The 13,841-nt window shown below is 51.5% G+C and overlaps 1 protein-coding gene across 2 annotated transcripts in view; it reads right to left on the bottom strand.

Moving 5' to 3' along the window:
* SCARA3 (scavenger receptor class A member 3) overlaps positions 1 to 11,282 on the bottom strand; it is a 38,885-nt gene extending 27,603 nt beyond the window's left edge. The window contains exons 1-2 of one of the 2 annotated variants that reach the window (XM_033229349.1): positions 10,941 to 11,282; positions 5,738 to 5,895 (exon numbers count right to left, since the gene is read on the bottom strand). Coding sequence is in view for 1 of the 2 variants with exons in the window: in XM_033229344.1 (XP_033085235.1) it covers positions 10,941 to 10,947 (7 nt within the window). In the remaining variant the exon portion in view is untranslated. The remainder of the gene's footprint in view (positions 1 to 5,737; positions 5,896 to 10,940) is intronic. The other variant, XM_033229344.1, reaches the window with a different exon arrangement.
* Between the last annotated feature and the right edge of the window lie 2,559 nt (positions 11,283 to 13,841).

The following is a 13,841-nucleotide window of genomic DNA, read 5'->3' as shown; positions in this document are numbered from 1 at the left end:
ATGTAGGACTCTTGACATGCTGAAAATTGAGGAGTGCCTGAGTGTGAAGCATGCTGGGTGTCTGGAAGGGGTCATGAAATCTTCATGTTATGATAGGCTCTAGGTGTCTGGAGAGAGGCTCCATTTGTAGGAAGGCAGAAATAGCATTGGTTGCCTTCTGTCTCTTCTCTCTTTCTCTCTCCCTCTCTCTTTCTCTCTCTCCTCTTCCTTTCTTCATCTTCCAGGAGCAAGGTTATTTTAGCAGGAGCGGGTGGGCTTGGAAGAAGACACTGGAGAAGGTAAGGTGATGCTGGGACCTAAAAACCTATGGGAAAACTCTCTGGGGACAAACTTGGGACAGCATGGGAATCATGAAAATGAACATCTGAGACTTGGTGAGCCAGTTTCTGTCTGCCCTGTTCCCAAGACCCCAAGGGACCACAGCTGCTGTGAGGGAGGGCCATGGTCCCTGTCACAAAGAAGCCAGCCCCATAGATTTCCTAGTGAAAGGCACAGCCAGGCCCCAATCTTATTGCAGCGATTACTATCCGAATTATAGGCAGGGTGCTTAGAAAAAAAGTTAAATAGCCTGAGAAGGCCAAGGCCAAGGCTGCAAGCCCAGACCCATAAAATAGTGGCAACCACTAGAGATTTGAAAGGGCCTCTCTTCCTGTCATCCCTTAGGTCACAATATCCATCTCAAACTCCAGAAAGAAGGACAGCCATAAAAGGAGAAATTCCTTTTTTTTTTTAAGCCTCTGCTCCCACAGAGCCACGTAGCAAGTTTGATGGAGGGTGCATGTCTTGGCACATTGCTAAGCACGGTCACTGATTCCACTGGGGTTGAGCTTGGTTTAGCTCTCCCTTTGGGGGTAGAAAACAGCCCGGACCTGTTAACCAACTGCTAACTCAACTGTGGTCACCGATGCCGGCTTTCTTTTGGTGCCCACAAATGTGTCCTTGGTTCCCTCTTTCGCCTTTCTGGGACTGCATTCTTCCATCTGAGTCAACAAGGGGGAGAGATTCGAGGAATTGAATAAAAGGTCTTTCTTTGGGCACTTCAAGGAACATATTTTGATAATTATCTTCCACAGGGTTCACAGAGTGGGTTTTCAAAACAGCCAATTGGATCAGTAAAAATAAAGATTTAAGAGTCTTCTCTGGAGCCAATGCTGTATTTAAAGTGCAGAATAGCTATAGTTTAAGGTTGGAGAATGCTATAAGTAAGGCTGCAAAATTGTTTTCATTAGAGCCCTTCCGCCACTACCCCCTCTCCACAGGCTTCCTTTGTGGGTTTGTCTGTAATTGGTTGGGAATCCGCCTGCCCACTCAGGTCTCAAGACGTGGGTCCTTTCCCTTCAGATCCTCCTGCTCAACAAGTTGTCCTTTTCTGCTTCCGTGGCTCGGCCAGTTTCTCTCCTCCAGCACTTGCCCCTTTTTTGGTTCCCATCCTCAAGCTTCTGCATCCCTAAAACCACATCTGCTGCTCTGAGACAGGCTTCTCTCCCGGTTGCTGCCACCTCCACCTGAATCCCTTCGGCTGCCTCCCAGTCTGTTCTTGGTAACCACAGAGGTTGTGGGTAAATCCCTGCTTTATCCTAAACCTTCTTTAACCTAAACAACTTTCCTCTCCTTTTTTGCCCTCCACTTTTCTAACTAGAACCCTATTCCAGGTGGTGCAATTCTTCATTAGATGGGCACGGCCCACTCTGCACAGACATTCAGGATCCTGGCCTTGCCCACTAAAGGCCGGTAGCAATTCCTGGTCATTGTGACAACCCTGAATGCCCACCCATTTTTAAATACCTGCTAGCAGCCTAGTGCTGCCTCTAGTTGAGACAAGAATCCAGACTACTCACCCAACACAACAGGCGCTCTCGCCCCATTACTTACACACTGGTCTCCTCTGTGTACACAGCACTCCCCCGACTCCCCTGAACCCCATGAATTCAGAGGGATGGGAGTGGTGGGAATCACCGGCTTTCTTTTCTTTTCTTTTCTTTTCTTTTTTTATAGACAAGGTCCTGCTCTGTTGGCCAGGCTGGAGTGCGGTGGTGCCATCACAGCTCAGTGCCGCCTGGACCTCCTGGGTTCTAATGATCCTCCCACGTCAGCCTCCCAAGTAGCTGAGGCTACAGGTGTGCACTATCACACCCAGCTAATCTTGCTTATTTTTTGTAGAGACAAGGTCTCACTATGTTGCCCAGGCTGTTCTCAAATTCCTGGCCTCAAGTGATCCTCTTCCCTGGGTCTCCCAAAGTGCTGGGATTACAGGCGTGAGCCACCATGCCTGGCCGGGAATCACCAGTTGTCTTGATCCCTCTTGTCACCTCTGATCCTGCAAACCCTAGCCTGTCTCGCAGGGGCACCCCACTTCCCTCCTCTGAGCTTCATGTTCCTTATGCGTAAATGGTGGGGAGATGGTCCGCTTCAGTGAGCTGCTGTGAAAATCCAATGAGATGTATATGAAAAGTACCTGGCACATAGTAAGTGCTTAAAAATAGTAGTAGCAGTCACTTTTATTAGGATTATTTTTCTATACTATTCCAATGAATGCTCTCATTTATGGTCATCTCCCAACCCCTATCACTCCCAGGACCAATTTCCAACTTACAAGAAATCAGTTTTTCAAAACATATCCCATGGGACACTAGTCTCAAATTATTATTTGTGAAAAAGGATTATTTGATCAAGTAAGTGTGGAAAACATGGCATACTCTATCGCCATCTTAGAGATTCACATTCACACAGCAAACATTTTGAAAAGTGCTGCAAAAAAAGTAATAAGCCCATTTAAATCTGTGTTTAATTCCATGTTTCTCAGACTTATTTGGCCATGGAACTTCCTGCAGATCTTGAAAAATAAATGTATCTTTTCATTCTGGGACCTGTGTTCACAGGCAGAGGGACTCTGGATAATGACATCACCTGGATTGGATTATTTCTTCATTCTGTCTCCTGCCATCAGCTTGAATGGAGGCAGCTTTTCTGTTGAAACTCAGGGCTCCTGGACATGGGATTTACTGTCTCATCTCTACACATCTTGCCTGCCCTCTGGAGCTTAAGGCTTATCGCTGTTCCATCCGCTTGATCTCAAGCCCCTTCCCTTCTTTATCCCCAGTGCACTAAGCCTTTCCTCGCTCTCCTTCCTCCAGGCTCTCATTCGCCCTGAGCTCCAAGACCAGCCCAGTCCCCAGGGTTGGCTTCTGCCCCCTGGAGCCTGTAGCTATCTCTCCTGGCCACCGTTACTTCCATCCTCAGCCTGCTTTCTTCGCACTGCACTAGGGAAGCCCGGCACTGCAGGAGAGTGTCAGAGGGCGGCACACATTTGGCTTCAACCAAGTCCTGCCGTCTGGAGCCTCACTTCCCATTCCTGGGTTCCTCGGGGGTCAGTCCCCCTCATTCTCTAAAGATGAGCTCACCCCCTCCTTTTCTGAAAGGATCAAGATCATGAGGTTCCAACTCCTTTCTTTATCATCCGCTAACTCTGTACAGATGCCTACACTTCAAACCCAGCCTAGGGGAGGGATGGGGAAAGAGGCCTTCTTGTGCATTCTGAGTAGCCTGGCACCCTCTGTCAATACTGCAAGGGCGAGTGCCCTTTGACTCAGTAATCCTTCTTCTAGGAACTTCATGTTAAGAGAATAATTATACAACTAGGCCAAGGTGGACGTATAAAGGTGATCACTGCATGCTGTGATACACCTGGGGGAAAAGGCAAATAGCTAAAATGCCCATCTCTAGGAGATTGGTTACATAAATTATCACAGAGTCTTACTATGGGATGTTACGAAACCATTTTTAAAAAATACTGCAAGGTGGGTGCAGTGGCTTACGCCTGTAATCCCAACATTTTGGGAGGCTAAGGCAGGAGGATCACTTGAACCCAAGAGTTTGAGATCAGCCTGGGCAACAAGGTGAAATCTCATCTCTCCAAACAATACAAAAACTAGCTGGGCATGGTGGCATACACCTGTAGTCCCAGTTACTTGGGAGGTTGAGGTAGGACAATTGCTTGAGCCCAAGAGATCGAGGCTGCGTTACGCCATGAGAGTGCCACTACCCTCCAGCTTGGGCAACAGAGCAAGACCCTGTCTCAAGCAAAGAAACAAACAAACAAAAACACAAGCAACAACTAAAAACTACCACCAACAACAAAAACCCCAAGTAATCGGGAGGCTGAGGAGAGGATTGCTTGAGGTCAGGAGCTTGAGACCAGCCTGGGCAATATAGCTAGACTTCATCTCTACAAAAAATACAAAAATTAGCTGGGCATGGTGGCACCTGCTTGTAGTCCCAGGTACTTGGGAGGCTGAGGTGGGAGAATCCTTGAGCCCAGGAGGTCAAGGCTACAGTAAACTATGATGGTACCATTGCACTCCAGCCTGGGCACAGAGTTAGACTGTCTCAAAATAAAATAAAATAAAATAAAAACAAAAATAACATGGATAGTATAATCTTATCTACATGAAAAAAATCTGTGCAAACATACACAGAATGAATTCTGAAGAATGTTCATCTACATTTTGTCATTTATTATCTCTAAAGGGTAGGAGTTCAAGTGAGTGAATGTTTCTCCTTTTCGGAATGTTTTGGTTTTTTAAAAAAATAATAAATGTGTTATAAAAAGGTTAAATGCAGCTGCTAGTAATGCAGTTTGTCTGTAACCATCTTTTCTCCTTCCCTTGCCTCCCGATAAAGAGATTCTTTCTTCTCAAAGCAAGTCTCCCCCAATTCCACTGCTCTGTCCCCAAGTCCCCCCACGCCTCCTCTTCTGTCCCTCCACCTTCCATTGAGCACGGGTCATCCCTGCCTTGAAAACCCTTTGAGCTGGGCCCTGCCTCCGACTCTAAGGACATAGCTCCTCCCGCGCCTTTGCTTCTGATCTACCCTGCCCCTCTGGCCCTTGCAACCTGGCCTTCTCTGATCCACGAATCCTGAGCTAACTCTGCTGAACAGCAGTCAACAGGGGGGTTCATTTCCTCCCCCTTGGAACTTTCTCCTCTCAATTTCCATGACATTACCATCATGGTTTTCTGCCTGTGTCCTTGACTGCTCCTCTTGGCTCCTTTACAAGCTCATTTTCTTCCTCCCACTCTCTAAAAGTAGAGGTTTCCCAACATGGGCTAAGTTCACGAGAGAATATCTCCAGGGGCAAGTGGCAAACAGGCCTTCTCCTGACAAACCCTCCCAGGGCTCTCCCATGTCAACCAGACACAACCGCATGTCCTTCATGGAGCACTCAGGTGCTCTCTGGCTTAGGGCTCCCTCAACTGCAGGCCATCTCTCTCCCCCACCACCACTCTTCCCCCCGGACCTGCTGTCCAGCTTTTCCCAGCACTCCTTCCTGCCTTCTTCACTGACCCCATCCAAGTCTTCCCCCACCCTTCAGCTCCTCTCTGAAGCCTTTCTCAACTGCCCAACTTGAAATGCTCCCTTTCTGTCCCTGGATTCTCATCCAATCTCCCGTATATGCCGTGCATTTTGTGGCATATGCGTTCTTTTGTGGCATCTGCCTGGATGATTCGGTTCTCGTCTCAGGTGTGCACATCTTGTTTCTGCTGGGAGGGCAGAAAGCACCCAGGCTTGCCTTCCAACTAGTGTGCTTCCTCCCTGAAAGCAGGAACTCCATACTTGTTGGCTGACTGAAAAGTGTGGGCTGGGGCAACATCCCAGAATAACCCATTTTTTAGCTTGGGTTCAGGTGGAGGGAAGGTATCTCATCTGAATCATGAAGAAGGTGCCTGCAGGTCTCTACCTGGAGACGTTGAGGACACCGATGGAAATACAGCTGTGAAGCCCAGAGAAGTAAATCTGGTGCCGTCAGATTTGCCGACTCCCACGTGTCACATCTTCAAGGCTGGGAGAGATTGTTCAGGGAATGGGTGCCATCAAGAACCAGGAGCCTGTCTGTGGCTGAAACCCAGGACGCATCTCGAAGAACAGCAGCAAAGAAGGAAAGCCAGGAAAGGAGCCCAGCCCACCCCCAAACTCTCTCGCTGGGACCTCCCTTAAGACACTTATCACTGTTAGTGTTTTTTTAAGTGACTTGGACACAAATCCTACATGTACTAGTAAAGAGAAGCTCCTTGAGAGAAGGGACAGCATCTGAGCTCTTTGTAGCTTCCTCAGTCCTTAGACATATATAGACGTACAGACCCTGGCACCTGGCAGTCGTCCCATGGATGTTTGTTGAATACAGGCATCTTTCTGCATCTTTACGGAATGCCTGTGTGAGGTTCTGAGGATACCATGGTACAGTATAGATGTGCACACTGAACAGATGTAGTGGACACCCCTAAGTGCTAGGAACAGACAGAGACCCCACTCTCATGAAACTTACACTCTGGTACCATCCTGTGGGATCATCTGGTCCACCTGGATGAGGGGACTGACCCCAGGGAGTACCAGGGACTTCATCCCAGTGATAAAGTTGGCCTGCAACAGGGCTAGGCCTGACCCTGGGACTCAGTACTCTACACACGCGCACACACACACACACACACACACATCACTAAATTAAACATGATCAAACATAGGCAGTGCATGTATGAGAGGCATGCCCAGCTATGCCACACTGTGCACCAATTCTAACACCCAGAACAGCTGCCTGTCCTTCATGGAAACTGCCAAGCTGTCCATCAACCTAGCCTACTGAGAAACAGAAGGCTTTTTCCTCGCTCTCAAATGAGCCTTGGGACCTGAGTCTTCAGTTATCAGGCTTACCCCCAGCTAGAGGGCAAGATGACTGTTTTGGCCGGGGGTGGGGGTGGGGCGGATGTTTAAGGGTTTCGAGCTAAACTCCAACATCTGAGCTGCTGGGCTCCCTGGACCCGTCATTCAGGTCATCTGGTGGCTCTTTTCACCTTCACCACATCAGTTCCTTTTCTTCTAGCCCTGGCTCCTTCCAGTGCCCCTGGGGAAGGAGGTCAGGCTTTCTGGGACCCCCAGCCTGGCCGCTCATGAGTGGAGATCCTCTCCTCTCTGCCAGGCGAGCGGTGCGGGGTGGATTCCTCCTGGGATTGCATCTCTGTATTTTCACAGCCCCTCCTCTCCCCACCTCCACCCTTTGCCCACATGAAGTGGGCACTGCTCTCTGATTCTGCAGGGAGGGGCTCTTCCTCCCACTCCTGAGGAACTCAGGGCTGCCCCCTGCCCTGGCCACCGCAGCCAAGCACAAGTCTCTTGGGGCAAAGAGGCCACATGGTGGGCCCGCTTCCAGCCATCTCACCACTGAGTCACTTCCGCTCCCCAAGTAGTGCTCAGGCACAGAGCTCTTGGGCCTCAGGGACCACCCAGGAGGACAACGGGGCTGAAGAGGGCAGATGATGGTGCCAGGACTAGACATGTTTTTGACTCTCAAATCAGTCTTCACAATGCACCATCCTGTGTCTTGGGCATCTTGGGGGCGGGTCCTTCTCACTGGAGGTGTGGAAACAACCCCACGGGTGGCTGCTAATGGCTTGGACAAGCCAGTGGGAAGCTCCAAGGTGGGCCTGTCACCAAGGAGCTGGTGGCACCTGAGTGTCCCCTTAGGGCCACGAGCGAGAAGGGCCAGGTGCCAGCTTGGATCAAAAGAGGCGGTGGCCTGGGAGGCCCAGTCAGCTGGCCATGGGGCAGGAGGGGCCTGGAGGTGGAAATGGCTTGGCTGGCAGAGTGGGCCCTGGCACTCGGCCACTGCTGGGCCGGGGAGCCCAACCAGCGTGTTTTCTTAATCACCATCCCCACCATCACCCCTTCTCCATACAACATCACATCACGTGTTTATTGTGAGCAGGGCATGATCCTTTGCCAACAGATGTAATTCGAAGATTGATGTGGACTTTGGAGGAGCACGGAAAGGGCTCTCTGGAAGGGGCTGCCTGCCCTGCTCTGCCAGGCACTTTACGTTTTCCACTCGGGTGAGAAAAATGTTGATTCTTTACACCCCACAGATCCCAAAAGACAAATATTTGCTGTCTGCCCTGCCGTTTCCATCTCAGGTAGAGGCGGCGGCTCTTCCCGGCTGCCAGGGAGGGAATTGCTGGAAGTCAGTCCCCAGCCCTGCAGCCCGGGCAGCCCCTGCGATGTTACGGGACATCACTGAGGGGTTTCCGGTGGCTGGAGGAAAAGCACACCAGCGCTGCCCTCAGGGCCTCCGTAGACAGGAATCACGCCCCGCACATGAAGAGGCTGTGGGATCCAAGGGAAAGGAGGAGAGAGGCAGGGCTTGGCTTCCTGCATAGGAACCCACAGCACAAGGACAGCCTGGAACTCCGCAACGTGGTGTCAGCGGGTCCTCCTCAGGCACCTTCTTTTTTTTTTTTTTTTTTTGAGACGGAGTCTTGCTCTGTCACCCAGGCTGGAGGGCAGAGGCCGGATCTCAGCTCACTGCAAGCTCCGCCTCCCGGGTTTACGCCAATCTCCTGCCTCAGCCTCCCGAGTAGCTGGAACTACAGGCGCCCGCCACCGCCCCTGGCTAGTTTTTTGTATTTCTTTTTAGTAGAGACGGGGTTTCGCTGTGTTAGCCAGGATGGTCTCGATCTCCTGACCTCGTGATCCACCCGTCTCGGCCTCCCAAAGTGCTGGGATTACAGGCTTGAGCCACCGCGCCCGGCCGGGCACCTTCTTTTAAATATTCATTCACACCAGCTCTTTTCTTCTCTATTTCACAGGATTTGGGCCCTGCCTCTTTTTTTTTTTTTTTAATCAATTTTATTTTTTTACAGACAGGGTCTCACTCTGTTGCCCAAGCTGGAATGCAGTGGTGCAATCACGGCTAATTATACTTCAAACTCTCAGGCTCAAGTGATCCTCCCTCCTCAGGCTCCGGAGTAGCTGGGATTACAGGTATCTGTCACCATGCCCGTCTGGTTCTCTTATAGTGCTTGTCTGGAATTGGGGTGGAGCCACTGAGAATGTGAAACATCTTACCACCATCATCAAGGTTCAGGGCAGTGTGGCCCCTTGTAAGATGTGGTCCAAGACCTTTCTGGAGGCTTCCAGTAATGGTCTGCCCTGGGCCAGCTGACTGCAGAGGGTTCAGCTTGCAAAGGTGTCTCAGTGAGGAGCAGGACTTGGGGTGAGGCTCCCCTCGCTGCCTGCCAGGTGCTCCCTAGGGCTGATTAAACTTGCTTGGCTCATGCCGCACAGCCTAGGACTTGGGGAGGCCAGCAGGAAGCACAGAAAGGTGCCCAGAGGCAGAGGGAAGGAAACCACAGAGAGGCAGGGTGGATTCCAGACTAGAAGTCAGGAGTCCTGGGCTCTAGTCACCCTGACTAACTGTGATTCGTAACAACTCACTTCTGTCCACAGGACCAGCCACATAATTTGTGGGGCCCAGTGTAAAACGCAAATGTGTGTGTTTGTGTGTTGGTGGGACGGGATGACTTGTTAAAAAATTGTAAGAATTTCAGGCCGCATGGTGGATCAAGTCTGTAATCCCAGCACTTTAGGAGGCCGAGGTGGTAGGATCATTTGAGTCAGAAGTTTTAGACCAACCTGGGCAACATAATAAGGCCTACAACATAATAAGGCCTACCTTATTAAACGTCTCTACCAAAAAAAAAAATCCAGACATGGTGGTGCACACCTGTAGTCCCAGCTACATGAGAGGCTGAGGTGGGAGGATCACTTAAGCCCAGAAGTTTGAGGCTGCAGTGAGCTATGATCATGCCACTGCACTCCAGCCTGGGCAACAGAGTGAGTCCCTGTCGCTAAAATAAAATAAAATAAAATAAAATAAAATACATTTTTAAAAAGTTTAAGATAGCACCTGCAGAGCATTAAACCAAGTGTGGGACCTTGTAGGATGGCACTGGTTGCCGAATCCATGAAGCCAACCCTACCTGCTTGGGCCTCAGTTTCCCTAACTATGCAATGTGGAGGCTGCATCTGGTCAGAAGTTTGTCGGTGGAGCCCTTTCTTCCAATGAACCCTCAGGCCGTTCTACATATAAGAGACAAACAGCTGCTCTGGTTGAAGTAGGCTGAGAGCTCTGACCCCACCTCTTCCACCTCCATACCTGTCAGTGGCACCTGAGAGTGTGGCTGAGAGCCCTGTAGATGATCTCAAAGGCCCTTTTCAGTTTCTACTTTCCATAAGTGGATGAGGTGGTGAGGTTCTCACTGCTAGGAACACAAGCATCTGCCGGGGGTGTTACAGGAGGATTACTGAAAGACACCCGGAATGGCGTTAAAAACCTCAAAGTTTCCCTACCTCATGACTCCAAAGCCTGCTTCTCCTCTAGCCTTAAAATGACCTTGAAGACCAAGTAGGGGCCTAAAGACACCCAGGCCCTGGAAATGGCCACTTGGGATCATGTCTGGTTCTTATTTCCATCCCAAGAACTGGCGGCAAGGGCCACCCTGGTGCTGGCTCATCACCCTGGGAGATCTCAGTCCTGGCCCATGGGGCTTCCCCAGCAGCTTCCTCACAAGGAGGTCAGAGGGTGGGTCAGGCAGGGTTCAGGGGTTGGGAAGGGCAGGGCCTGGGCTGAGGGGCTCTGACACTGCAGGTCTCTTTTGGGGAAGGGCTGGAGGTCCTAGGGGAGAATCCTAAGCCCGGCCCCCGGTTGAAAGGCTCGGTGGGGGGCGGGGGCTGCAGGGGCCTCTCTGATGGGTCCCCAGGGTCGAAATTTACACTGCTGGAAATTTGGGTTGGTGATACCTTTCTGCGCCTACTGGTTAAAGGGATCAGAAACTTCTCTGGACTTTAAAATTATTTGTGAGGTTAGAGCAACGGCCGATGAGAACAAGACTGCAGGGGCGTGTGTGAGTGTCCCCATCCCCCTTCTCCTCTTTGCTTCCTCCGGTCTTCAGGGATCCGTCCTGTCTTGCAGGATGACCAAAAAGGCAGGGGAAAAGCCAGAGGCGCCCTGCCCTCCTCTCAGCCTCGACTGCAGAAAAGGCGCCCCCAGGCCCTGGGTGGAGCAGGGGTGCAGGCGGCCCCCCTCTGAGCTGCCCCCCACCGGCCGCGCTTACCTTTCATGGTCCCTTCCTTCGGGGCCTCAGGAGGGCCCCGCTGCAGGCGGCTGGAGCTGTAGTGGAGCCGGGCAGCCGGCGGGTTCTCCAGGGCGCGGATCGCCGTCCTAGGCGCCGCCCGCGGCCGTGGGGCTCCCGCCCGGACTCATGCTCCGGTGCGCGGGCTGCGGAGGCGGCGGGCGGAGTGGAGGGTCCCGCGGGGTCGCAGCCTGGGGACGCCCCGCCGGGCGCCTAGCGCCGCGCCCCGCCGCCCAGAGCGCGCATCCCGCCGCCGCCCGCGCTTCCCGCTGGGGCCCCGCGAGGTCTGCCGCCGCCCCTCGCCCAGCGCGTCCTCCCTTCCTCCCTCCCGCCTGCTCCTCTCCCTCTCCCTCCTTCCCTCCCTCGCTCACAAGCCTCCCTCCCTCCTCGTCACTTCTTGGGCCCTGGCCCAGATCAACTTCCTTGGTATTTTCAAAACTGCCGCGGCCGGCCCCTTTGTGCAGCCGCGGGCACCCCCCCAACCCCGCCCCGCCCCGCCTCGCCCATGCGCCCCCGCAGCCCCAGAGCCCCGCCTCGAACCCGGGCCCCGCCGCGTCCTCCTTGCCCGCGCTGTGACTGCAATGGGGGACTCACTGGGAGAGCTCTTTGATCTTAGTCAATTTCACAATCGGGACTGCCACGTGGCTGGGGCAGGGGTGGGGACCCCAAATTTTAGCCCTGCACGTTTTTCCTCACCCATCGATGGTGTAGAGGACCTGGGAGAAGGACGTCCGGGACCGCACATTTTAGTGCTGAAAGTCGCGCGTCCAGGGCAGATGTGGAAGGTTGGCCACCCTGTGAGCACCCTGGCTCTGCCTCTGCCAAGCTGAGTGACTTTGGGCATCCAGTTCACATCTCCAAGCTTCCGCTTTCTACATGGGAGAACTGGACCTGCAGTGCGCCACATTCTGTGATTTATTTTTCATTTTTATTTTTTTGAGGCTCTAGCCGTCCAGGCTGGAGTGCAGTGGCGCAATCTCGGCTCACTGCAACCTCCCCGTCCTGGGTTCAAGTGATTCTCCTGCCTCAGCCTCCCCAGAAGCTGGGAATACAGGCATGCACCACCCCGCCTGGCTAATTTTTTTTATTTTTATTTATTTTTATTTTTTTTTATTTTTAGTAGAGACTAAAAACGTTGGGCAGGCTGGTCTGGAACTCCTGACCTCAGGTGGTCCACTCACCTCATTCTCACAAAGTGCTGGGATTATAGGCCTGAGCCACTGCACCTGGCCATCAAATTCTGTGATTTTGTTGGTGGAGGGGCCTCTGGGGTAATTAGTGACACCCAAGGAAAGTGACTGCAGGCAGGGAATTGAGACTGGTCATACGTGCCCCTCTGAATTCTCACGTGTCATTTTTCATTGATTGAACAAACATTTACTGAGCTCCCAGCTGCCGGCCAGGTCTAGGTCTGCTCTGCCCACCCCACAAGCTGCCCCTGCAGGAAATCAATCAGGTGACATGGATTTTAGAAAAGAGAAAAGACTCATTGGCAAGGGCACCAAGAGAGGTGGTAGGAGAACAGCTCTGAAATCCACCTCCCAGAAGGTAAGACTTAAGGATATTTATGGGTTAGGGAAGTAGAGTGGTCTAAGCCATGGGGAAAGGCGATTGGCAGTGGGGACAAATGAAGAAACAGGTTCATTCCATGCCAGTGTAGTCTGAGCTCATGGTATTTCATAGGACATGTATGCAGAAAATGGCAGTGTTAGCATGATCCACGGGTGGAGTTTTTTGGCTCTCTGACATTGAAAGGCCACCTCTCGGGGCACTTGCCCAGTTGAAGGACCAATGGTCTCACCAGTTTGAGATGGACAGGAGCTGGTCCAAGTTCCTAAAAAACAACTGAAGAGATCATTACCTTGGTGACCTATGAATGTTACCTATCAAGTAGCGAATGAAGGTTAAGTTTTAAGTTTCAGTGTTCAGTGATGTAGCCTTCAGCTTCATGGAAAAAGGGAAAAAAAGAAAAAGAAAAAGAAAACACCAAAAAAACAAAAAGCAAGCAACCAAAAGCAAACAGGGCAGCCAGACCATATCAAATCGGTTTCACTACAAGGGACTAGCCTCTGCCCCAAGCTCTGGAAGTGTGAGGAACATGTCACATGGCCAGTCTGGTTAGGAAAGCCGGTAATGAAACAAGTAGTAGTGCAGAAGTGGGATGAATGTTTTAAGAAGAAAAGTTCTGGGAGAAACGGGACCACAAAGTGGCACAGGTCAGCCTGGTCTCTCCTGATGCCACAGTCGGCACCATCTCCCCATCTCCAAGCCCTATTTAATGCTGAAGTGAAGCAGGTGAGACCCAAGAGGAAGAGAAAGTGTCTCCTAAGCCTGGAGTAGAGAAAAGGACAAGGACAGCCACCCCTGTCTGTAGATCCCATCAGATCAGCCAGGGTGATGCTGTGTTTTCTCTAATCTCCATTTTGCCATGGCAAGTTTACAGATTGCAAAGTCCCTTCTCTCCATGATCTCAGCAGAACTTCACAACACCTCACCTGAGGGAGGTATCCCAGGGACTGTGCTGCCCATTTTACAGATGAGGAGACTGAGGTTTAGAGAGGGCATTGCCTGCCTGGTGACAGTCATGCGCTCCTGTCACCTGTATCTGGATTCTGAGTTTGCCACATGATCTGAGTCTCCCAGGACTAGGGCATGGATCAGGAGAGCTGTTTTGTAAACACCAGGGAGATACTCACCTTGGAGGTTACCTGTATGCTAACTTATTTACCTTGGAGGTTACCTGTATGCTAACTTATTTAATCTTCATGTCCACTCTATGAAGTAAGCAGTATTATTGCCTTCATTTTTCAGATGAGGAAACTGAGGTATGGAGAGGGTAAATAATGTCCTTAGTACCACGGAGCTAGTAAGTGGAGACCTTGG

The sequence above is a fragment of the Trachypithecus francoisi genome, unplaced genomic scaffold (assembly GCF_009764315.1).
Source record: "Trachypithecus francoisi isolate TF-2019V2 unplaced genomic scaffold, Tfra_2.0 Contig01440, whole genome shotgun sequence".
In the NCBI taxonomy this organism is placed as follows: domain Eukaryota; kingdom Metazoa; phylum Chordata; class Mammalia; order Primates; family Cercopithecidae; genus Trachypithecus; species Trachypithecus francoisi.
Note: the sequence above shows the minus strand (reverse complement) of the source record. Positions and strands in the feature narration are given on the sequence as shown.